The 22,506-nt window shown below is 45.2% G+C and overlaps 9 protein-coding genes across 10 annotated transcripts in view; 5 read left to right on the forward strand and 4 right to left on the reverse strand.

Moving 5' to 3' along the window:
• Nucleotides 1-311: 311 nt before the first annotated feature.
• Nucleotides 312-1,420, forward strand: LOC128309799 (60S ribosomal protein L30). The gene is made up of 4 exons (XM_053046273.1): nt 312-387; nt 467-522; nt 614-759; nt 1,116-1,420. The coding sequence occupies exons 2-4, from the start codon at nt 502-504 to the stop codon at nt 1,297-1,299; spliced, it is 351 nt and encodes a 116-aa protein (XP_052902233.1). The 5' UTR covers nt 312-387; nt 467-501; the 3' UTR covers nt 1,300-1,420.
• A 400-nt stretch (nt 1,421-1,820) lies between these two features.
• Nucleotides 1,821-2,709, forward strand: LOC128309802 (very-long-chain (3R)-3-hydroxyacyl-CoA dehydratase 2-like). The gene is made up of 2 exons (XM_053046277.1): nt 1,821-1,994; nt 2,085-2,709. The coding sequence occupies exons 1-2, from the start codon at nt 1,915-1,917 to the stop codon at nt 2,707-2,709; spliced, it is 705 nt and encodes a 234-aa protein (XP_052902237.1). The 5' UTR covers nt 1,821-1,914.
• A 231-nt stretch (nt 2,710-2,940) lies between these two features.
• Nucleotides 2,941-4,121, reverse strand: LOC128309803 (very-long-chain (3R)-3-hydroxyacyl-CoA dehydratase 2). Its single transcript, XM_053046278.1, has 3 exons — nt 3,885-4,121; nt 3,681-3,801; nt 2,941-3,613 (listed from the first exon to the last, which is right to left on the reverse strand). The coding sequence occupies exons 1-3, from the start codon at nt 3,953-3,955 to the stop codon at nt 3,113-3,115; spliced, it is 693 nt and encodes a 230-aa protein (XP_052902238.1). The 5' UTR covers nt 3,956-4,121; the 3' UTR covers nt 2,941-3,112.
• A 136-nt stretch (nt 4,122-4,257) lies between these two features.
• On the reverse strand, nt 4,258-5,353 carry LOC128298099 (uncharacterized). Its single transcript, XM_053033834.1, has 3 exons — nt 4,881-5,353; nt 4,780-4,812; nt 4,258-4,705 (listed from the first exon to the last, which is right to left on the reverse strand). Exons 1-3 carry the CDS (start codon nt 5,197-5,199, stop codon nt 4,278-4,280), a joined length of 780 nt encoding a protein of 259 aa, XP_052889794.1. The 5' UTR covers nt 5,200-5,353; the 3' UTR covers nt 4,258-4,277.
• A 236-nt stretch (nt 5,354-5,589) lies between these two features.
• LOC128310758 (uncharacterized) lies at nt 5,590-7,143 on the forward strand. Its single transcript, XM_053047475.1, has 3 exons — nt 5,590-6,409; nt 6,484-6,580; nt 6,649-7,143. Exons 1-3 carry the CDS (start codon nt 5,664-5,666, stop codon nt 7,141-7,143), a joined length of 1,338 nt encoding a protein of 445 aa, XP_052903435.1. The 5' UTR covers nt 5,590-5,663.
• LOC128310760 (zinc finger protein with KRAB and SCAN domains 2-like) lies at nt 7,113-8,203 on the reverse strand. Its single transcript, XM_053047476.1, has 2 exons — nt 7,801-8,203; nt 7,113-7,718 (listed from the first exon to the last, which is right to left on the reverse strand). The coding sequence occupies exons 1-2, from the start codon at nt 8,102-8,104 to the stop codon at nt 7,300-7,302; spliced, it is 723 nt and encodes a 240-aa protein (XP_052903436.1). The 5' UTR covers nt 8,105-8,203; the 3' UTR covers nt 7,113-7,299.
• Nucleotides 8,204-8,545: 342 nt separating this feature from the next.
• On the forward strand, nt 8,546-10,135 carry LOC128297220 (uncharacterized). The gene is made up of 2 exons (XM_053032827.1): nt 8,546-8,691; nt 8,946-10,135. The coding sequence occupies exons 1-2, from the start codon at nt 8,553-8,555 to the stop codon at nt 9,485-9,487; spliced, it is 681 nt and encodes a 226-aa protein (XP_052888787.1). The 5' UTR covers nt 8,546-8,552; the 3' UTR covers nt 9,488-10,135.
• Nucleotides 10,136-10,682: 547 nt separating this feature from the next.
• Nucleotides 10,683-21,667, forward strand: LOC128298330 (uncharacterized). 2 transcript variants are annotated; one of them, XM_053034078.1, is made up of 4 exons: nt 10,683-10,738; nt 19,061-19,347; nt 20,155-20,282; nt 20,371-21,667. In XM_053034078.1, exons 1-4 carry the CDS (start codon nt 10,683-10,685, stop codon nt 20,635-20,637), a joined length of 738 nt encoding a protein of 245 aa, XP_052890038.1. In that variant the 3' UTR covers nt 20,638-21,667. The 2 variants fall into 2 exon arrangements, with proteins under 2 accessions (XP_052890038.1, XP_052890039.1); XM_053034079.1 differs by lacking the exon at nt 10,683-10,738 and adding an exon at nt 16,588-16,681.
• LOC128298323 (uncharacterized) overlaps nt 14,671-22,506 on the reverse strand; it is a 171,989-nt gene continuing 164,153 nt past the window's right edge. The window contains exon 11 of the mRNA XM_053034072.1: nt 14,671-16,001. Coding sequence (XP_052890032.1) covers nt 15,385-16,001 — 617 coding nt within the window. The 3' untranslated portion in view covers nt 14,671-15,384. The remainder of the gene's footprint in view (nt 16,002-22,506) is intronic.

Here is a 22,506-nt window from a genome sequence, read left to right on the forward strand (position 1 = left end):
GGAAAAATTGTTGGCGAAGAGATCATAGAAGGCGTTGAAGGAAAGGAATTTTAAGAAGAGATGTGAAATCAAAAATGCTCCACACAAAAAGATGATCCATGGGTGTGGGAAATAATGTTACCATGGAAACGTTATGCGTCGCCACCAACTAATTTTTTTATAAACAAAAACGTATTACAATTAAAACGAAGCAGGAATTGCACTATGATACAGGTTTTTAATTTTATGTTTCTATTGTGCATTGAGTGGTAAAAAAGTGTAGAAAATAAGCTTCATAAACTGGCATTATTTTGAGGCAGAAGCGAGCCACTGTGCGTGTGTTCACGTCAATCTCGGAAGCAGCTGTCAATTGCTGTCAAATTTCTTTTCGCTGTAGCATTTGATCAGGTAGGACGTGCGGCCGTGCGTTTCCTTATTCCACGTGTCGAGAAATAGCCACTAACCGAATTTCCACCGATTCTTGTAGGTTCCAGTTCCGTCAATCTTTGTCCTTTGCGCAAGATGGTGACCGCCAAGAAGCAGGTAAGTGTGAAATACTCTGGAATGCGTTTGCGATTCCCGCTCGGCATGTTCCCATAACCTAACTTTCGTTCGTTCTTGTTGTTATTGATAGAAAAAAGCTTTGGAGAGCATCAACTCCCGCCTGGCGCTGGTAATGAAATCGGGCAAATCTTGCCTAGGGTACAAGCAGACATTGCGAACTCTCCGCCAAGGCAAGGCCAAACTGGTCATCATTGCCAACAACACGCCGCACCTCCGGTAAGTAGCGATATTCTGCGAGACCGCGATGCGGCGGTCGATTACTGAGAAGTAGAGTTTTCCTTTCGTGGATGCTACGTGTTGTGGAATCATATGGAGTCGATTGTGACTGAGACGTATGTTTCCAAGCTGACTCTCACTCAGCTGCCCAAATGTGTGGCCCTCCCATTGGAAAACCTATGGAGTGATCATTGTGGGGTAGATTGCTTGTGTGATCAGATCCCTTGGAACTACTGTATCGACGTCTGTAAAAGCGACCCCAATCCTCAATTGAAGCGCCAAGGTAAACTCTCACTCTCAGGTAAGGATTATCATCACTAACCGCGATTATTTCGCAATTCCTCGTGGTGGTTTAGCAAATCGGAAATCGAGTATTACGCTATGTTGGCCAAGACTGGTGTACATCACTACAATGGCAACAACATCGAGCTGGGTACGGCTTGCGGTAAATACTTCCGTGTGTGCACCCTCTCGATCACCGATGCTGGAGACTCTGATATCATTCGCAGCCTGCCGGAAGCCCAAGCTGGGGGACAGTAAATGATGCGGATGTATATATTCCACCTGTTGACGTGCTCCCATCGTATGGAAGTGCTGTTTTGCGGGGCGTAATAAAATAAAGCTTATGAGAGTCTGTGCGCTCGCATAGAATCTGATGGAAGTAGGTCTTTTATTTTTTAAGTAAGCTAACACATGATGACGATAACTTCCGGCTTCGCCTCTCTTTGTAAAGCTTAAGGATATTAGAGCTACAGAAATTCCAGTATTCTATTATAGGTCTACTCTTGGACAGTAGGTAGAACGATCTATTTTACTATACATATTGTTTTATTATATACCGTGGACAGTATCCATCAAACCACATAATAGGACGGAAGTATCTTCTAATTGACTTAGATAATAATAAATGATGTAAATTGTTCGATATTTAAAATCGCCGTTCATGACAGTTCATCGGATAAATATATTTCTGCACTGAACGTAAACAGCGATAAGACGCATCTAGTGTGTGTGTTGTTTTGCTACTCCCGTATGCGTGCAGTATCAAACTTCCCACTATCGCTGTCGGTCGCCGGATAGCCAGTCCGATCGAATTATTTCACTAAAAGGCACCTCCTAACGTTCGGGGAAAGGTTTTTGCAGCAAAATCTCTAAATGGCGAAGGACAAGAAGGACAAACCGTCGTTTATTGTAAAAGCATACCTGACACTGTACAATACAGCCCAATTTGCCGGGTAAGTCTATCTCAAGCACCCGCCGGTAGGACATGCTCATGTAATCTTTCACTGTATTTTTACGATTTCGCCCTTTGCCCTCGCCCACAGCTGGACGTACATTTTCGTGCAATTTATACAGCACTTTTTCGTGTATGGCCATTCGCTGGATACGCTATGGAGTCGTGTAGGACAGGCGACTTTCTTCTTCCAAATGTTAGCCATACTCGAGGTTGTGCATGCGATGGTTGGTATCGTGCCGAGCAGTGTGTCGATGACGTTCCTGCAAGTGTTTGGACGTAGCATGATCGTAGCGGCTGCGATCGAAGGTACACCGACCGGACAGAAATCGCCGGGACTTCCGCTTGCAGTGTTCTGCTGGAGTTTGACCGAAATCTTCCGGTACAGCTATTACGTAGCCCATCTGCTGCTTCCGAGTGTACCCTCGTTGCTCGTCTGGGTACGGTACACGATTTTCATTCCGATGTATCCGTGTGGATTTTTGGGCGAGCTGCTGTGCAGTTACTGGGCCCAAAGCTACATTCGTGACACGGACAAATGGAGCGTGGAGTTACCGAATCGGTTCAATTTTAGTTTCTCATTTTACTACTTCATGTGGATTATGGCCATTTGCTATATGCCTCTTTTCCCGCAAATGTACCTACATATGTTGGCCCAGCGACGGAAGGTGCTTGGCCGAGGAAGTGGCCAGCAAAAAGCCGCAAAAGCACACTAAAATATGACATTTTTATCTAACCAGGTAATGTAACATTCACGGCAAAGTTTATGTTAGTACGATTTTTTATTTGTTCGTTCAACAACCCACGCCCAAAATTGCACACGTGCGCTTAAGAGTTTCTTACCGTTCAATCACCGTAAATTGGAATGAAATAATCGAAATAAACCTTAAACAGTAAACGAATATTTCGTTTTGCACCGTAACTTATTTAACTTATCAGTCTATGAAATTCCCTGCCGACGCGAAATAAAGAAACCAAAAACCCAACCTAAACATTCGCAAAGACTTGGTAGAGTTGTGGGAATGATGAAATAATTTAATAGGATTCACGCGCGCTCAAGCTGGCTTTGTCTGTTTTGGCTCGAAGTGGTGTTCAAGCCGGAAAGCCGAATGCCGCCAGTCAATTGCTTTTCTGCTTGCCTGCGCTAGACGAGCTTGATCCAAGAATCTTTCGGCGCTGGGCAAACATGTGCATGTACAGCTGGGGGAATAATGGGATGTAGAGCAGCATCACCGCCCACAGGAAGTAAAGGTACGAGAAGGTGAAGTTGTACGTGTTGGGCATTTCGATGCTCCATTGTTTCGTTTGGGCGACGTGTGATTGGGCCCAGTAAAAGCACAGCAGCTCACCGGTCACTCCGGTCGGGTAGAGCACGATGAAGGTGGTGTAGCGCAGAAAGATAAGCAACTGCGGTACGGCGTCGATTAGATTAAGGGCATAGTACGCGTATCGGATGATCTCCGTCACCGACCAAGCTAAGATGGCTAGCGGAAGTCCGGGCGAAACTTTGCCGGTGGGTGTTGCCATCACAACACCGCATACAACCATCACGCGGGACAACACCTGGAACGTGGTGAGGATGGGGTTGCTAGGCACGATACGTGTAAATGCGTGGACAATCTGAAAGATAGACACATTGGATAATTTAGGCAAGGAGAACCATACACGAAAGCTGTAGATTTCATACTTCAAGCAGTGCTGCATTTTGGAACAGTATGACGGTGAATCCGAGATACTCCCAGAGTGTTTGTTCCGTGCCTTTGTCGACGATGTAGTAAGCTATCAGTTGGTATAGCATGTAACACCAGCTGTTCCAAATGAATGAAACGATTAGAAAAGAGAAAGTTACGGATCTGTTGTGTTGGCGCACGACCCAAACTTGATTACTTACCCGAGCACTTGGGCGGCGTTGTAAAGAATTAGATACGATTTGACGATCGGAGACGGTTCTTTAGCGGCCATGGTTCCGTGTGGTGCTTACGTAACGTAGCTACGTGTAGAATATGCTAAAAACTCCTATTCCTCAAGCTGATCGACAAAAAGTGCAAACTGAAACTGTGCGATCTTTGACCACAAAGTGGAAAGGTAAATAATGTATTCCACCACCACGCACACACGCACGGTTCGATTCACCTTTGACAACAACGCCCAAGATATGGAATGAAAAGGTGTGCTGAGAGTTATGCCGATTGCTTTCGTTCGGAATTTGAAGGTCTTTCGAAACGATTGGCGGAATTAAGTTCGGAAAATGGTTATTGTAATGGTGAATGTATTGTATTGTATTCTAAATAAACTCCATCAACTCACTCGAACCGGATTGCATTTGAAAGTCTTTCACGGACGCTTCCTCGCCCGGAGCGATCTCCAGATCGGTAGTAACTATTTCTATTACATTTAAACGATCCATGTCCACCTCTACCTCATCTTCCTCCTCCTCGTCTACGTCACCTTCTTCAGCTATCAGCAATGTTCGTCCGGCCAGTATATCTCGACATCGGCTCATGAGCGTCGTTTTGCTATCTTCCAGCAAGCGATTCATGATGACCGTCTGTTCTTTTTCCTTGCGCTTGTACAGCTTAAACTCGTAATCGTTCAGATCGTTCCACTTTTTGGCAAACTCGTCACTGTTATCATTCTGCGCTTTGGCGAGCTTTGCCACAATCTGGCTACGGATGGTTTTGAGCTGCGCGTTGTTGCGTTTCTTAACTGGAGCTACAAATAGGGAAACAAACAAACGTAAGAGCGTGATGAGAACTTAATCCCTCTAGAGGCTATATCCAGTTTACCTGGTTCTCCCTCAACTGCAACTACAGGAGGATCTATAACGGGAAGAAAGAAATATATCAACGCAACGGATACGGTAAATTGTTCCGCCACTTTTACATACCTGGTTCTCGACGCTTCAGGGCGCACGGTTTCTCCAGTATGTCGGCTAGCTCTTCAGCAAACTCGCAGATGGCACGGCCTTTGTTTAGCTTCTTCGATTGATAGAATGCTCGCTTGAGATTCTTCCACTTGTGATAAATTTGTCCCGCGTCCTTCCCATGAAAGCCGTTCTTCTGCAGTTCCTCTTCTATCAGCCGGTACACATCGTAGTCCTTCTGCCCACGGCTAGCCGTCGCGAACAGATTCATAAAGTTCTGTTCCTTGATTATCTCCAACAGTTCCATCGTTTCTTCTCCGCTCCAGACATTTCGGCGAGCCATTTTTGGTCCTTTTTCCTGAGCTACTGTTTACAAACGGATCCCGACGCCATTCCCGACGTACTGTTTGCGATTTGTTGTGGTTTGATTTTTGCAGGGGTTGTCAAAGTTTGACATTCAAATTCACCACTTCGATACACCATCTACGAATCTTGCCTGTGATTCTTTATGGACATTTTCTCTTCGTATCTCTCGTTCATTCGTTCGTCATTTGTTTCAGACACAGTCGCAGTCGAACGCTTTATTATGCACCGATTTATGCATGTTTTTCGTAGTGCAAAGCATTTCAAGCTTACCATTTCGCTGTAGAAAGGCTAGTGGTGAGATTGGTCGTGCGTGTGACGTTTCACCCAGTCACCTCAGCAGGGAAGTTAAGAGCCCTGCTCGAAGTGCGCGTCCTTTCATCATCCCAACTCGGCAGACCAATCTGGTGTACGTTTATACGGGGTAATTTGGTTTGGAAAACTATGGACCCAGTTCATAAACGGCAAGTGGTGGAGAATCTGTTCCTAACGTTCGCAACAAAACAGGCGGAGCTGTTCAAACAGTACGATGCGAACAGGAAGAAGCGGTCCAAAATTTTCCTCCAGCGGCTACGCTACCAGCTGAAGCGCAACGGTGAAGCCCATCGGAAGGAATGGAGCAGCAAGCTGGAGACGGAACTGCTGGACAGCATACCGACACGTAAGATCTGGAAGTTGAGCCGCAACGATCGGTGGTTCCGCGAGCTGTTCCAGCAAGAGAACAACGATCAGGAGCTGTTGCAACATTTCCGTATGCATCGTGGCATGTTCGATACGCTGGTGGAGATGCTTAGCCAAGATCTGGCACCGCATCCATTGCTGGCGGCCCAGTCTTGTAGTGCGGAGAAAAAGATTGGGATCGGGTTGTACAAGCTGACGACCGGTGCCGATTACGCCACGATCGGAAACCTATTCGGCGTACACAAAGCGACGGTCAAGAACTGTGTCCATCAGTTTTGCAAGTCGATAGTGAAGAACGCCATGGACTCGGAGATCTATCTGCCCGACCCCGAAGAGATGGGCGATATCGGTAAAGGATTTGAGGATAAGAGCGACATTCCGTTGATTATTGGTGCGATGGGTCGTATACACATTCCCATTACGCCCTCGCTGGCTGATTCGAAAAATTATCTCAATGGAAGGAAATGGCCTTCTTTGATTCTGCAAGCGGTCGTAGATAACAATCATTGGTAAGCGAATCATAGCAGCCCGAGCCTGAGAACGGAGAAAATAGTCTCATGTTTTTTTGTTGTTGTTTCATTAGTTTTAGGCACATTACATGTGGGCATGTCGGTGCAACCGAGGACAGTGTCGTGTTGAGCGATTCCGGTCTGTACCAACACTTCGAAGGTGCAGAATTGGTAAGATACATACGCTTTGTTCTTCAGCTCTTCAGCGTGATTGATTGTACACGTTTATGTTTTCACAGCCTACTCAGAGTGTTAACGGAACCACACTAAAGTCGTTCATCGTGTCCGAATCCTCCTATCCGTTGCTTCCTTGGCTGCAACACGCCTACGTGACACCGCAAACGACCGAAGAAGAAACGTTCAACGAACATCTAAACAAAGCACGCATATTCGTGGACGAAGCGTTTGAAAAGCTTCGCGTACGGTTCCGCATACTGCAGCGGAAGATCGACATCGATATCAACTTTGTGCCGCAGATCCTGCTAACCTGCTGCATCTTGCATAACATTCTCGAAAAGAACCAAACGCCATATTTGGAAGAGTGGAAGGAATCGCTGCAAGAATTGGGCGGAAAGTATCCCCAGCCGGATGGTTCGACCAGCACGAACTATACTACCACGGTTGAGGGAGAGACCGTAAGAGATGCGCTCAAGGAGCACCTGCAATCAAAGTATGTGCTTTTCCGGTCGATTGAATACAACCAGGTATATTTCATCAGCGAAGCGACAAATTAATTGCTAACCATTTTCCCAAACTATGTATGGATATATTGTAAGCCAAAACGCTTGACGAATTTGTTAAACTACAAACGAGAAACAGAATAAATTGAGTGCATTACATATATGTTTGCGTTACATGCTTTCATTGAAGGTCCTACCCTAGTCGCCAAGTTAAAACGGTTCCTCTTCTCGCCACGTTTGGTAAAATTCTTTTACAATCTCCTGCTTAACGACGGGTTGTTCATCCAACACCACTAGCTGCTCGGTGGTGGTCAATTCTGCTATATGCTTCGACTCTCCAGGATTTGGTTCCTCCTCCTCGTCGACAATCTTCTCCACGATTCCTTCCTGGAGCAGAATCTCATTCGCTTTGGCACAGAAATCGTTCATGTTTCGATTAAGCATCTGTGATACTTTGGTCGTATACTGTCGCTCATCATGCGTGTACAGATCAAACTCGTAGTCTACGAGATCTTTTTGTTTTTTGAAGAATTCGTCATTGTTTTCACGTTCCACCTTGGTGAGCTTGGTTAGCAAAAGGTCAAAGTTTTCCAACACAGCTCTCGGTCGTTTCGGTCGATCGCTGACTTCTGTGGTGGGATGAGGGAATGAAGTTAATGGTGACCTCGGTCAATCATACTAATCCAAGTTATGAAACCATCCTGCGCTTACCTTTTGTTTTAGAACTCGTTGGTTTCATAGCCATAAGCTCGTCAAGTTCTTCGAAAAATTCACACGACTCCGTTAGGTAGTTTTCTCGCTTCGTTTTGTGATACGTCCTTTTGAGATTTTTCCATTTGTGCTCAATCTGGAAAGCGTCCTTATAGAAGAATCCTCGCTGCTTCATATGATCCTCCGCGATTTGGTACAGCTTGCTGTTACGCTCTTCGCCGAACAGTTTCATTAAATCCAGCTCCTTGATGATAGCTAGTAGCTCGCGCGTTTCCTCCACGGTCCATACATTTCTTCGTGCCATTTTCGTGCCGCGGTCAAGAGTGGTAAATTTAGCTTCAGCAAATACACTCCACCAAAGCGACGCACCGCAACCATTCGTTTGTTTACAAAGACGCGCTATTTTATTGTTGGTGTTGCGCTTTAGGCCGTTGTCAAATCGCTCACTTTTGCTGCAGGAGCATTCGAGCAGCACATAAGGTGTATATACACACAGGTGGTGCGTGGTTGCGTGTTGAGTTTTGGGCAATTTTGAATACAAATAATAAAATACGAAAACTATGCAAAGGACAACAACATCCATTTGCAACCGTTAAGGCAAGCTATAGAAGAACAAAGTATATTCAATCAATAATAAACATTTCGAGTTTCCAAGTGGAACGCAACACCATCCATCCGTTGGCCGTTCGAGAGACCTGCATTCCATCGCTTCCATTCCTGCAGCTTGATTCAGTCTGCGGAGAAACGTCAAAATGGGCGCAAGCACAAGAACGGGAAAGTTTGCCATTGGATTTACGGCTTTTGCATTTTTGTTTATTCTGATTGCGTTCTGCTCGCCCTACTGGTTACAAACAGATGGCAAACTTAAGCATCCAAAGTTCACCAACCTAGGTAAGGGCGCGAATTTATCGTTGCGATTCTGTGCAGGTCCCCGCACCGACACGGGAGTTCCATTTGGGGTGTGTCATCAATTGCATCGCCTGTTCATTGATGGCAACGGTGAAGGACGTACGGCGGGAAGGTTTTGGGTGGATTGTGGAGTAGAAGAAGGGAGAATACTGTGTAAACAAACACTTGGCGCACAACTATAATGCTGTTTTTGTCTACGGTGGTGCAGATTAACTAATGCTTGTCTCACGTTTCAGGACTTTGGGAACTGTGCCTTAGGAACTTCCAAGATATTCACCGATGGTATGACTACCCGTTCAATGGATGCATGTGGATATTCGAAGAGGAGTACTACATCATCCATGACTACATTCTGCCCGGGTTCTTCATAGCGGTACAGTTCTTCTTCACGCTCTGCTTCACGCTGCTACTGATGGGCGTGATCATGACGCTGATGTACCTGACCTGCTCCCGGGACAACGATCGCTACATCATGCTGCTGCTCACGAATGGTACGGTGCTGTTGTTGGCTGCGTTCTGCGGTTTAATAGCGGTCGCGACATTCGGTTGCTATGGTGATAGCCGAGATTGGATGCCCAACTGGGAGCATAACGATATGGGGTGGTCATTTGCGTTGGGTGTCGTTGGCACGTTTGCCCTGTTCCCGGCCGGCATACTGTTCATCGTGGAGGCGCGCCGTGCTACGTACAGGAGGCTGAACAACATTGCCAACACGGAAATGGCAGCCGCGTACACGATGGACGAGCGTAAATATCGCGGAGGCCATACAGATATCTAGAGGTAGACATATCGACATTCCAGATTCCGCGGAAGGAGTTGCGTTCCACACCCATACTCCTTTTGCTCGGAATGTACCATTTGCCTTATAAGAGAGTAGATTTAGGAAAGATTTTTTTTACACACACATAACTCTAACATTCAAGTTTTAAGTAAGGGAGACGAATCATTTCACCGCAATGGCACTTAAATGAAACAATACGATTAGCACAACAATCTCAAGAAGAAAACCATTCCGTCCTAAATAGGGAATAAAAGCATGGCAACGTTTGCCTCCTACTGTACTTGACCGACTCATTAAATGTTCATTATCGAGTCGTTAGACTGTACAGGAGTCCATTAGTGGGTCGAGGATTTGCTGTGTCTGCTGCAACCGCTACAGCACGAAACACGATAAAATTTAAACGATTAGTTGTACATCCGGTGCAGTCACATTTCAACTGCCACTTTTTTGATAACGAAATATACACCAGATTAGTTAAAGGTAGTTTTAAATCATTTGAAATTATTAATTAACAAGCATGTAACAAGGACCACTGCCTAACATGGAGTGGTGTATTTCGTTACACAGAACAGTGTTTCTCAAGCTAAATTAATCCGCTTCTGGAGTATACATAAAATAGAAGCATAAAGGTGGCATTTAAAACAATTATCAGAAGAACTATTATTCAGTAAGGAAGGGGTTTGCTCTGTCCAAATGTAATAAAAATTACAGTCACGCTCAACGTTCCAAACACTTATCCATTTTCTCACCCCATGCGAATGCCGAACCTCGAATGGACGTGTTGGTGTGGATTGTGTGTGTGTGCGTTTTCTTTTCCACCGCTCAGGTGTATAATAGTTCATTCTCACCACCGAAGAAGGCGAAACAAAGCAAGCATCGTCGTTGGTTGTGTGTGGTAACGTTGCAACATAACTTCCCTCGCAGCCCCCAACAAAGCGCTTTCCACACCCCTCACGCACGCTTTCCCTTGCAGCAGTCATCCCTTGCTGTTTTGTACAACCCCCGTTGTACAAACACACAGCCAACACCGCAAACGAATACGGGCGCGGACAGGTTTTTTTTTTTGCTCCAGCCAGTTTGTATCTCACAACGACGTGCGTATTAACTCACGCACTGGCATACGGCTACGAAGACGACGACGACAACGACGACGGCATTTTCTTCTCATTCTCACGCGTAGTGTGGCGAAGTAATGCAACAAAATTCGGAGCTTCTATCTGGGCGTGCCAAGACCATCACCACCACAGTGTAAGTTGTCCGCAAGGGGATGTTTGATAAACCCCCGCAACCTTATTATCCTAACAATCGGGTGAGGTGTGCTGCGTTTAGCATGAAAACAGTGCGTTGTGTGTGAACCGTCCGTGTGGCTGTTTATGCAGTTCGGCCAGACAGACGAAATGTGCGTTTCCATCTCGGCTTCATAGATGCAGTCATCAGTTACGCGGAACCAACACCCCAAACCAACAGTGTATGGTGTACGGTGACACGATACTAACGCGCGCGCGGATTGATGCTAGAAGACGTAGACGAAGCGGAGAGTGACCTGTTCCAGCAATAGTAGGCGCTGTCTTCGTGTTTTGTGCATTTCCGTTCAGTGGGTTAGTTTGGTTCCGAAAGCAGCAAATCATTTGTGATGTTCTGGATCGTTGCCACACGCACTGGAATGCTTTGCCCTCCAAGATTACGCACGTTCCAAAGGCATCGGGCGTTGAAACGCCTCTGTGTGACTGGCAAGAGTGTGTGGTGTTATGCGAGGTGCTGTTTTGTCACCGTGATCTCCTTTGAGTGTGACTCATTTTGAGCCAATTAGCAATGTACCCTTCCGTTCTCATCAAGTACGATCGTAAACAGTCTTCTACGGTGGTGAAAGATTCACGACTCACATGTCACGCTTCTTTCTCGGTCAAGGCCTACTGTGAAAGTTCGAAGATTTGTGATATTCCGTCGACAAAGTGTACCAACGTTCCTTATGTCACCATCGGAATAGGGAGGGGCTGGCACTATTAGGAGGAATTCCACTCCAAGCCCAGGAGTGTCTAATACAAGTTAAAGAAATGTGGAACCGGTGTTAGAACGTTGATAGTTATCACCACACACAATCATCATCGAATCGTACATCTGTCCGATTATCTGAAAAATGTACTTTTAATAGACCGGCGCTGATCGAATCGCTGTGAAGAAGATGTTCCCCATCATCATTAAGAGGAAGCCATGCCATTCCGAGCCCCACAGTAAAGCAAACGGAAGCGCAACAGTTGGCAATCGCAGCAAGTGGCAACGATGAAGTGGCTGCCTTGTGTTGTGGGGTGGTTGCAGTTAAAGTGTACTTTCCTTCTGCTACAGCCTGAAATGGGGCGATTTATTTGCCACAAGCAAACAAGCCTTCACCATGTTGGGATGATCCTCGAAGCGAACATCGGGTCCCCGTTTACCGACAACTGCCTCATTGGCCCAATAGTTTTGAGGGCTCGTTTTGTGGGAAAACCCCCCGCAGTGATGAGCAGGCGGTTGTTTGTCCACAGACACCCCGGTACTTTGGGCAGCACACCGGTCCGATGATGTAGAGGGAAAAACAAAGGTTGTTATTTGGACGGTCATCCCGAAATTACACGCGGATACCGTTCCTGGCGTTACTTTAAACATAGGTGCCCCAGATGTGGCCCGTCTATTTGCCGTTGGTGGAGATCGCCGCCGCGGTGTGTTAAAACAAACGTCAGCAACATCTCCATCATCCATGTAAGCGAGGAGTGACTAATTGCTGAACTTGTGCTAATTGCTCAAGTGTTGGGAAATGCTGATTCCGATTCATGAATCGAAATGAATGACTCTGAGACTTTGGTTTGAAGATTTATGAATCTCCACGGACAAGCTGGACAGCTGGACTCAATTATTGTTTATTGTTATTGCCTCATAGATTCATTGATTCAGCGGCGGATCAAATGGCGGATCCCCTGGCGAAATTTGAAGTTGGGACAAAATGCCCCGGAATCGGCCTGTTTTATTACTTGTGATACCATTCAAACGCATTAGAGTGTTTTGTCATCTGCAACAGCGGTATTGATAAAGCCGATAGTTTAAACAGCATAGCTTACAGCAATTGCAAGCGCGAACCAAGCACTGCAATGGTCGATCAGTTTCCCTAAAAGAAAATCAACTGGTGATCATCAAAAAAGACAACATGCATCCTACCTTGTGGCCAATGGGGCGCGTATTATTTCGGTTCATCCTGGCAAGGACGAAATAGTCCGCGTAGTGACGCTGCGCACAGCATCCGGTAAACACGTCGTACCGATTGGCAAATTTTACCCAATCCAAGTATGCTCAGCAATTTGGATAGGAAGATTGGCACTGGCACTGAATAGCATGTAGCAACAAACCATGTTCACATTTATTTACTTTAATAGTTGTCAGTGATAACATACCCATATACACCCATAAATTCAATTTCTTTGGTGGCTGGAATGTGAGAATTATGGTTTATAAAAGAACATTCCTCTCACATTCCTATCAAACGAATTAGAGTGCGGGGGAAAAGGCAAAACGGATCCTGCATCTCTTTCGTATTTTGCGCCGATCCGTCCGTCAAAAACGCTCAGAAACGGTGAAATTTTTGGTTTCTGACACCAAGAGAGCATGATCAACGAAGAGCTAGCACAAATTTCCGTACCACGTGGTATCATTTCATTTAGCTGTACCCTTCCCTCTAGTGATCATAGCGCTTGATCCGTCGACTGATCTTTCCTCTCTTTCCGTTCGTCCAAATGTGCTAGCACCCTTATATGACTCTAGCCAAGTTCATTTTTATGGAAATAACAATAAGGAGTATTGAAATCATATATTTATGCATGGAATCCTTCTAAACTCCCGGAAACTCCATGACGACAAGAGATATAATTATTGCGAAATAACCGAACAATAAACAATACATAATGTCTTCGGAAATAGTGACACTGCACATTTCCTACTGCTAATAATTAAAAAACTTAACTGCTGTTCAGTTTTGAGACGCACTGTAGCAACTGGATGGATGAAATGAGACGGAGGATTCTCCCCACAGTACCTGAGCTATTTACTCTATCGATGGCTCTCCCTGGTTTGATAGTATGTGTAACTAATAGCCAATCGTAGAAGATCTTTAATTGATCAATAGCATCACAGTGACTGATTACGTGAGCAAACGTCCTATACAAACATGGCGGATCCTTGTGCGGATCAGATTGATGTTATCTCCTTTCATGGATGCTCTCTTGGTGTCAGAAATCACAAAACCGGTCGCTTTTTGGTGGCTCCGATCGCATGCGCGGAGAGACTTCGACGAAAGGACAAGCGCTTAAGAATAATATGCAATGACGACTGAGATGATCGTGTGCTCCTCTAGCTTTTGTGAGGTGGACATTACATACTTACGGTATTAAATACGTTACAATAGGTATTTTATTAAATACTTAAATTCACTTAATTCTTTCCATTTTGCTCTGTGTTGTCCCCCGACAAAGATTGTCATCAAGAAGAAGAATAACCATGTGGGAATGTGGGAATGTGGGAGGCAAACAGTACCGCGAGTCAATCTGCTGATATATGTGATATGTTGTGATATATATGATATGTGATATTAGTTTGATCTTCTTTTCTTTGAATAGTTTGATCTAGGATTAGTGGATGAGTTGAGAAAGGGATCTACGGCGGATCAAACAACTCATCGTTTTTAAAATTAGAGACCCCATTTATAATTCCGCCATGGGCCTCCAAGGGGATTGATCCTCCACTGCCGAGGTTTCGTAAACCTTTTGAGAATCGACTCGTAATTTGAATGACTCTTTATGAGTCGTTCGTCAAATTAATGGAATGAGGAATCAAACATGTAAATATTTAGTTACACTGCTGGGAGTTGGGTTTTTGTTTTCTTTTGGCAAAATATTTCAAGCATCTCCCGATGGCCTCAAATGTCCCCTTCCGGTTTGTTATTGTGAAAGCTTTGTGGTGATCCTCATCAGCATTTAAGTGAGAAAAATGTGTCACGTTGTTATGGTGACCACAAAAAAAACATAAAGGTGATCCGTTGTTGAGAAGGAGTCATAGTTTGCTTTGGAAGCGAGTAAACTTACCCGTACTTACGGAAGAACGTTTAAAGTTGTTAAGCTAATTGATGGCAACATTGGTTGGGGTTTGTTTGTCTGGAAGCGGTTTTTAATGAGAAACCTCTATTTATTTCCTCGTAGATATTTACATATGCTGTCCCATGTTTTAATCGGTGTACTGCTAAAACTGATGCACCCCTTCTAACGGAGCATTTTTTTTTGCGTTAAATGTACTGTTTGTGTAAGGTTGGAAAAAGGAATTGTTTCACATCTTAAAACATTTAAATCGGAATTAATTGGTTTGTGTTTGTGAATGTCACGTTGAATGCTATCATGTTACTTGCGCCGTTCTATCTGGCATCGGATCATAAATATATCTCGCCATGCCAACCTCTCTCTCTGCCTTTCCAACCACTACCCGCTAGCAGTGTGGGAAAACTATCGTCTGTGATTACTTGGATGCGGATTTTGTTCGCTTCAGGGCATTGCATAACACTAGAACAAAACACAATGCCCCACTCACTATAGAACCGTCTCGACCGAGCAAGCGTTGGAATTGTTTGGCATGTTGGGTTGGCATGTACGGTCGCTTCCAACTTCGGTGGTTCACATTAAAAGTCCCCTCCACCAAACCGAAGTTGCTACTCAAGCGAGGGGGAACTCATTTTTTTCTTACGCTAAGATTATATTGTAGGCGCTTACTTTCCAATCATTGTGGATTCGTATGGCACACTTGTGGTGTGGTAAAAACATAGAAATCGTTTTTCCTCCTTCGACTAGTCCGCAAAAAACTCCCGAATGTTGTACCCTATTGGTCTAAAGCGGTTGAAATGGGGCTCCCCGTTCATTCACCCAGCAGGGATGCGTTCGGTTGAAGTATTGATTCGCAACCGCACCGCGTGCCTGCAGAGCACACCCGGCCGCTTCGAGTGCCACATTCATGCACACCGGTTCCGAACATCCCGCAAGTGCAGCCACGATGAATCCACTGTTGAAACTATCACCCGCACCGGAGACGTTCACGATTTTGGTATGTTTGCGACCGGGATAGAAGCGTCCTTGTGCGTCCGACTCATCATCCGGCGCTGCTCGATACTGGTGGAGCACCGCATCGAAGAATGGAACCGATGGTGAGGTACGCCGAAACACCGCCGCACCGTGATGGCCGAGCGTAACGAGCACGTGATCGATGGTCCGATTCACAAACATCCCGAGCGGTCTAATGTCCGCAAGCAGCTCGCTGACCGTGGCGTACTCGTGCATGGATTTGGTCGGAATCGAACCGGGATAGTGGAGCGCTCGGGCAATTTCGGCCAGCTCGTGGATGTTGGGCGAGATGAACTTGATGGCACGTTTGGCGAGGTTGGCCAGTTTGGTGTGGCCGGTGTAGAACGGTCTTGCCGCAATCCGCATATCCGTGGGCTCGAAGAAAACTGTGCAAAGCAAAGGAAGACAGAAAGAAAGAAGGAGAAGGTGTTGATGTATTAAATAAGGCTTGTTTCGTTTTGATGAAGTTAAACGCGGGTGAACCGTGTCATGGACGGATGCAGCGATGCATTAAACAATAGTGTCTGCGCGCGGGCCGTGGAACCGACCGCGTCATTTGCGGTTGGCTCTATTGTGGCGGGAACAGTATTGTGTCACCGGACGATCGTGCTTTTCGTGTGTTGGTTTGGCATTCCCTTATAATCCTCGCACGAGCGAGCCAGGTCTCACAGGTGTCCGCGCACACATGGCATTGTCGCCGTTAATTGTGATCGCGATTGGAAGACAATAGAAGCAAGATGTTGAAGCACTCCCCCACAAGGACAAGGACAAAACGCTCTCTGTGTGTTGATCGCGTTGCACAGCTATAACTCCGTATCGTCGATTTCCTCTCCTTCCATTAGGTGCCGCCCAATGTTAGTATAAACGTTTGTTTTGTACTGTGCAGCATAGAAACGCTTAGAGACACTCTCAAGGATTACACCGTACACCATAGTAGGCTCTAAGAGTTTCACACACGAGTAGAAACACACGGGGGGGCTATATCAACTGACCACCCCGGCCCAGGGGGTACCAGCAAAAGGTGTAAAACGGCGAGACAAGAGACTGTTTTCAATACCCAACCATTGTGAGTACTTCAAAGGTTGACTGCACGGTTCCAAACTGCTGCATTCCTTTACATCCAGTTGCGTCCGGTACCGGTAATAAAAAAAAAACAATGCATGCCACTTAAGATCCCAACCCCAAAAATGTCCCCTTTGTAATACATTCATCTGCTTGTTTGACACACTTACTCAAGCTCATATTTACTAGACGCATTTGTTAAACGCTTGCACTTGCTGCTGTTAAAACGCTTCCCTATAACCACTTTAGCGTAATGATGATCGTCGGCTGTAGCGAGCTCAATTCCTTTCGCTGCCACTGCATTTCCACGCTTCGCAAGGGTAGTAGTAATTGTGCTTATTTATAGTGCGACAATACGGCGGAATGAGACTCACACTCAATCTTGTTGTGCTTTTCCTCGCGGGTCGACCTATAAAGTGAAGCAATTTGTGGTACTTTTGAGAACTAGAATCCAGGGGGTTTCCAACGCTTTCTTCTGCGTTGTTAACATGTTCGTGACAAGAGGTATTTTTCGCTACAACTTCGTGAAGTAGTTCCTTCTTGTGTGTGTGGGGTTCTTGAGAATTTGGGGGGAACTGTTCTCTTTGGGGACAAACTTCTGGCAAGAGTGAAGCGCACGCAAACCTCCAGATAATTGTAGTTTATGTAGTTGCGGGAAGTATTGTTGTATTTCTTGCGCTCTAAATCTTGCTCATTTATCAAACATTTGAACAAGATATAGGGGGTGAAGATCATTACGAAGATTACATGGTCTGCGATTACTAGCTATAGGATCTGTACTAGTGTTGTAATGAATGCATCTTTTGAAACGAGTCGTTCATATGAACCTTTATTGAGGAGTCATTCAAATCAGGACCCTGGACCCTCAAACCGTTCATGACTGAATTTTGAGGATATGGAGCGCACAAGAATCTTTGAAATAGACATCTGTATCTGGAATATACCTTTCTGTTCCCCTTGCACCGTAGCAACACTGATCCTTTAATTGGCAAAATTCAAATTCAGGTCCCCAAGATTCAAATGGAACGAAATAGAGAAACACAGAGAGAGAGAGGGTGGGAGACCGAGCGTAAGGGGATGGGCCATTTGTTCTACTTTAATGATTTTGCGGTCCGGCGTTCTTGTTCGCTTCTGATACACTCGTATACAGTTTGCATTTAATTGAATATACACTTGTTTGGGGGCAAAACAGCGGCGGATCAAACGGTAGGCGAAGTAGGCGATCGCCTAGGGGCTCGCCATGTTACAAGAACTTCCTGGTATCGGAAATCTGAAAACAGCTGGTTTTGTATGGAATTTCGTACCAGCCGATTGAAAGTTTCAGCGAAATGAAGGATGCTTTCTGTTTCATCCATTTTCCTTATACTAGCGATCGCTTTCACGGGTTTGATAGTATGCAATGCAATAGTGATGGGAGCTTGGGCGAAAAATCGTAGAAGGCGTTGGACTAATCAGGAATCGTAAATGTACGTAAATCGTAGAAAATGTGATCCAAGCGTTATGGTTCTCCTTAGCGCAAACAAACGTTTATATATAGAGATAGCTTACTAGACCCGTTTACAGGGCTACGCAACAGAACTCTGAGGTGTACGCAAGGGAGCTTTCTTTCCGAGACTTTGCTGGTGTTGTTAAATCATTTTAGAAGTACACCTCCCTAACACCGATAATGCCGCAGCAAAATTATAGGCCCCCTTTTAAAAATTCCGCCCTGGGCCTCCAAAGGGGTTTGATCCTCCACTGGGGCAAACTTTTTACTGTCTCTCCCCCATTTTGTTTTTTTTTGCACAAATTCCACCTTCAGAGTACCGTTTGCTGTTGACTTCCCGCTAGGGTAAGGGTGTTATCATCCCTTCACATAGCGGCACCGGCAAGAAATGAGCAATTATTGAAAACTTTCGCTTGTGTGTGCAGTTCCAGAACGTGCATGTGAACGAAAAAGGGCTGTATAACGTTCTTTTAGCGTGTCGATCGTAGGGCAACAGGTTGCTTTTTAAAGACGGTGCTTTACGGTTCGGTAGTTACCGCGTTCTGTCGCTCCCCAAACAGAAAGACGGGGAAAACATTTTTGCACGAACTTTGACTGTTAGGGCATGGAATTGAAGCACTTGAAATGCATAGGCACAGTGCCAAAAAGGGATTCTTTTCTGGTAGAAGGTTCTTATTGTTTAAGGTCTTATCACCTGCTTCGGACACAATTGACTGAACACGGTGGACAGAGTCATTCTTTGCTCGAAAAAACAAGCTTCCATGTTGGCTTCTTCAATAATGCTTCTCATCATCAGCTTTTGTAGTACAGCAGATTCCATTCGACTATTGACTTTTATAGTGATTTAATAAATAACCTTCGCGTTGCGAATTTCTCTCCCCGTTCCCTTTTTTGCAGTGATTTAGCCACCATGAAACGACGGTCCCTGTCGGGCAACTGCGGTGTTGGAGTGTTTGTGATCGCACTGGTGACGATACTGGTCGCGTTTGCCACACCGAGCTGGTTGGTGAGCGACTATCGCATTACCGGCGCCAAGCTGGACCGGCTGGGCCTGTGGACGCACTGCTTCCGTTCGCTGCCAGACGTGAACGATGACTATCAGCGTCGCTTTTTCGTCGGTTGCCGCTGGGTGTATGACCCGTTCACGACCGGATACGACGAGATCCGTGGATTTCTCATCCCACGTAAGTAGCGACAAGCGAGGGTCGCGGGATGCGGGTGCGCGCGTGACTACAGCCGACTGCAGAGCACTCGATCGACCATTGAACGACACTTTAATTGAACTAATTAACAGTAGCGGGTTCCGCGTGGTTAGACGAATAGAATGTTGTCATCGATGGGCAGTCTCATGAGTCACAACGATTGGGGTACGATTTTCCGTGTCGTTTTGCACAACGCGAGCAAGAGGGTTTATTTCCGTGCCCCACCTAGCCTAGTGTACAGTTTTCCATCCTAGCGGGAAAGGTGTTCGTATGTGAAATTGTACAACTCCGGTCACGAACCTTAGGGACGCGTGTCACGGGATGGTGAAGTATCTCCAACGAATCGTAGGCGTTCGAAATTGTAGTTTGAAAGTGGAAAACCTTTTGTAATGGTTAACCACGCGCGGGATTGCTTTGTTCTGGCTGGGTTGCGTGAAGGTTCGGCTCTGTTCTCCTATGGACATGGGACACCAATCGCAGGTGGTCTATGAGTGAATGGAACGAGGCGTTAACTGTATGCCACTATCGGTTCCGGTGGCGCGACACGCAAAGTTTTGCAATTATTTTACTTGCATAGGCATTTTAATATTGTTTTTTAAACTTGAATCACTCTTTATTACTTGTGGCAGGACTTGGCATGCGTCTTGGCAATGTATCTCCAGAAGCAGAACTTGCCTTCTTGTAGAGCATTCATTTGCATGATTTACAACAAAACTTGCTACACAGTGGGTTTTTGTTGTTCTTTGCAGTTAGTGTAATGACATAAAATTATTACTTTCTCCATTTCAGCTTTCATGGTTGCAACGCAGTTCTTTTACACGCTCTGTGCCATAGGTGTAATATTGGCGATGGTGTTGGTACTACTGTACTTTCTTTGTGCCGGCCCAGATCAAAAGTTCTTTGTCAAACTCATCAAGGTAGTGTAGCAAACAATCCTTTTCCTGCCAAACATTCTCTTCGCACGCAAATTAAATGGTCTCCTTGTATCGTTTTTTTTTTCTACAGGCAATCAGTTACATTACGTTGGCGGCCTCGATCTGCGGCAGCATTGGTGTGATCGTATTTGCCTGCTTCGGCAACAAGGACAAGTGGATGCCGGAACACGCGAACAATTGGTTCGGATGGTCGTTCATCCTAGCCTGCATCGGTGTTGTTGCGTGTGCCGTTTGTTCCTCGCTGTTCTTTACCGAGGCGCACGTGCAGGCCCGTAAACGACGACAGCTGAAGGAATCACAAACGCAATTCCAGATGGACAGTGAGTCGAAAGCCTAAAGCGGTGTTTCCGTTTCGTTAAGGCCTGCAGGGAGAAATCGTTCGATAAAAACGCACATCTGTAAAGTCTATTTGATGCACAAAACGACTTGCGGCTTGGCATAGCATAACTAAGTGTCCCCCAAACGAATACGAATCATATTCCATATCCCATCGATCAATCGAATTCATCATCGCAAAGTACAACAGTTAACAATGGGGTACCGGTTCGGTTTTGACTTTAGCTGCTGACGAAGAGGCGGAAAAGGTTTGCGTTTTCTGTCGCTAGTGGGAGTATAGTGGAGCAATAAGGGAAATGTACTAGTTTAGGAATGATTAGTCTGTCGTTGTAGGGCAATCTCAATCAGCATACCGTCCAAGCCGATGCTATACAAGTGTCTTCTACTTTTTAATAAGGAAAAAGCTATGTTTTCGTAGTATATGTCTTAATTTTACGTTTCATGGAACTCGTCCGTCCAATTTTAGTATTATAAACATCTCTGTTTTAACAGTTTTTGAATAATTCTATGTTCGAATCACGGTTGCCAATAGAGAGAGAGAGAGGTAGGGAAAAAAGTTTTAATGTGTAAAAAAGAATATTAAACCTACGAACACAAGACTTGTCTGCGGAATGCTTGCCTTGTTGTTTGTAGTTCGATTGCATTTGATTAATGTTGGCATACCCACACGGGACACATTCACAATTCATACCGGCAAAGGGCACATCAAAGGAATTTGTTTCCAAATTCAGCCTTAATAAAGATATACATGCTCCGGACATTTGGTACACAACCATTCCAGCTTACAACCGTAATATCAGCGCAATTCCACATTCCATTAACCATAAACAATAAATTATGAATTAATGATCATTTTCGATATGTTACAACGAATCACGAGGCGGTGTGAATATTGGGCCTTACTGGAAATGTGAATATATATAAAGCTTGCACAATGTTTTATACAATCATCATGCTCGACAGTGTGACAAAAGCAACAAAAATATGTAAAATGTGTTCAGGGCAGGCAGGAGAACGATTTTTAAGTAACAATCAAATTTACTGAGTGTTGGAACTTGTTTACTGTAACGGACAGTCTGTCATTTGAATTTTTTTGCTACTTGGGAAAATGTATTGGGTATGGCAGCACTGCAAGTGACAGTTCTGCATGGATTATTTGAAATAAAGAAAGCGGACACACTCTCGCTGTAAACTGGAACATGAGCAGACGTCTCGATCACTTCGTAAAACAAAAAAGTTATATCACAACGTAGGGGCTGGAATCGCCAAGGTGTTAGAAAGCAACATTGGTGCCGTGACCAGGATTGTGGAATATTTGTGCTTAGTTTTGGCGATTGTAGACAAAGTGAAAAGGACATATTGAGACTATTAGTGATTTCTTTGTGCAAAAATCGCGGAAGCGTGTGAAATCAATCTTTGTTTCGGTGTACGTGAACAGCGGTTGGAGTCAAGAAAAAGGCATAGACTGGTGATTTCTTTTTGTAAAAATCGCAAAGGCGTGTGAAATCAATCTTTATTTTGCCGTGTGCGTGAACAGTGTTTGGAGTCAGGCATGTCGACCTTTGAAGAAGACGATTTTGCTGGTTTTGCGGATGCTCCGAGTATGGAAAACACGATGCATAACATGAACATGGAAGTGGTATCAAACATTCAAGTGCTAAAGCGCGAGCGCGATAGGATCGTGCGGTCGCTGACACGAATCGACACGTTTTTGGCGCAGTATAAAGAGAATGAATTCTCAGAACTGACACCGCGTGCAGGCCTATTGGACGAGCGTTGGAAGGAGTTCCAGGAAGTGTCTCGGCTGATCAGGGCGCAGGAGAACTGCGACGAAAATGAAGAGATATACGGAAGCATAGAAGACAAAGTC

Source organism: Anopheles moucheti, chromosome 2 (genome assembly GCF_943734755.1).
Source record: "Anopheles moucheti chromosome 2, idAnoMoucSN_F20_07, whole genome shotgun sequence".
Lineage (NCBI taxonomy): Eukaryota > Metazoa > Arthropoda > Insecta > Diptera > Culicidae > Anopheles > Anopheles moucheti.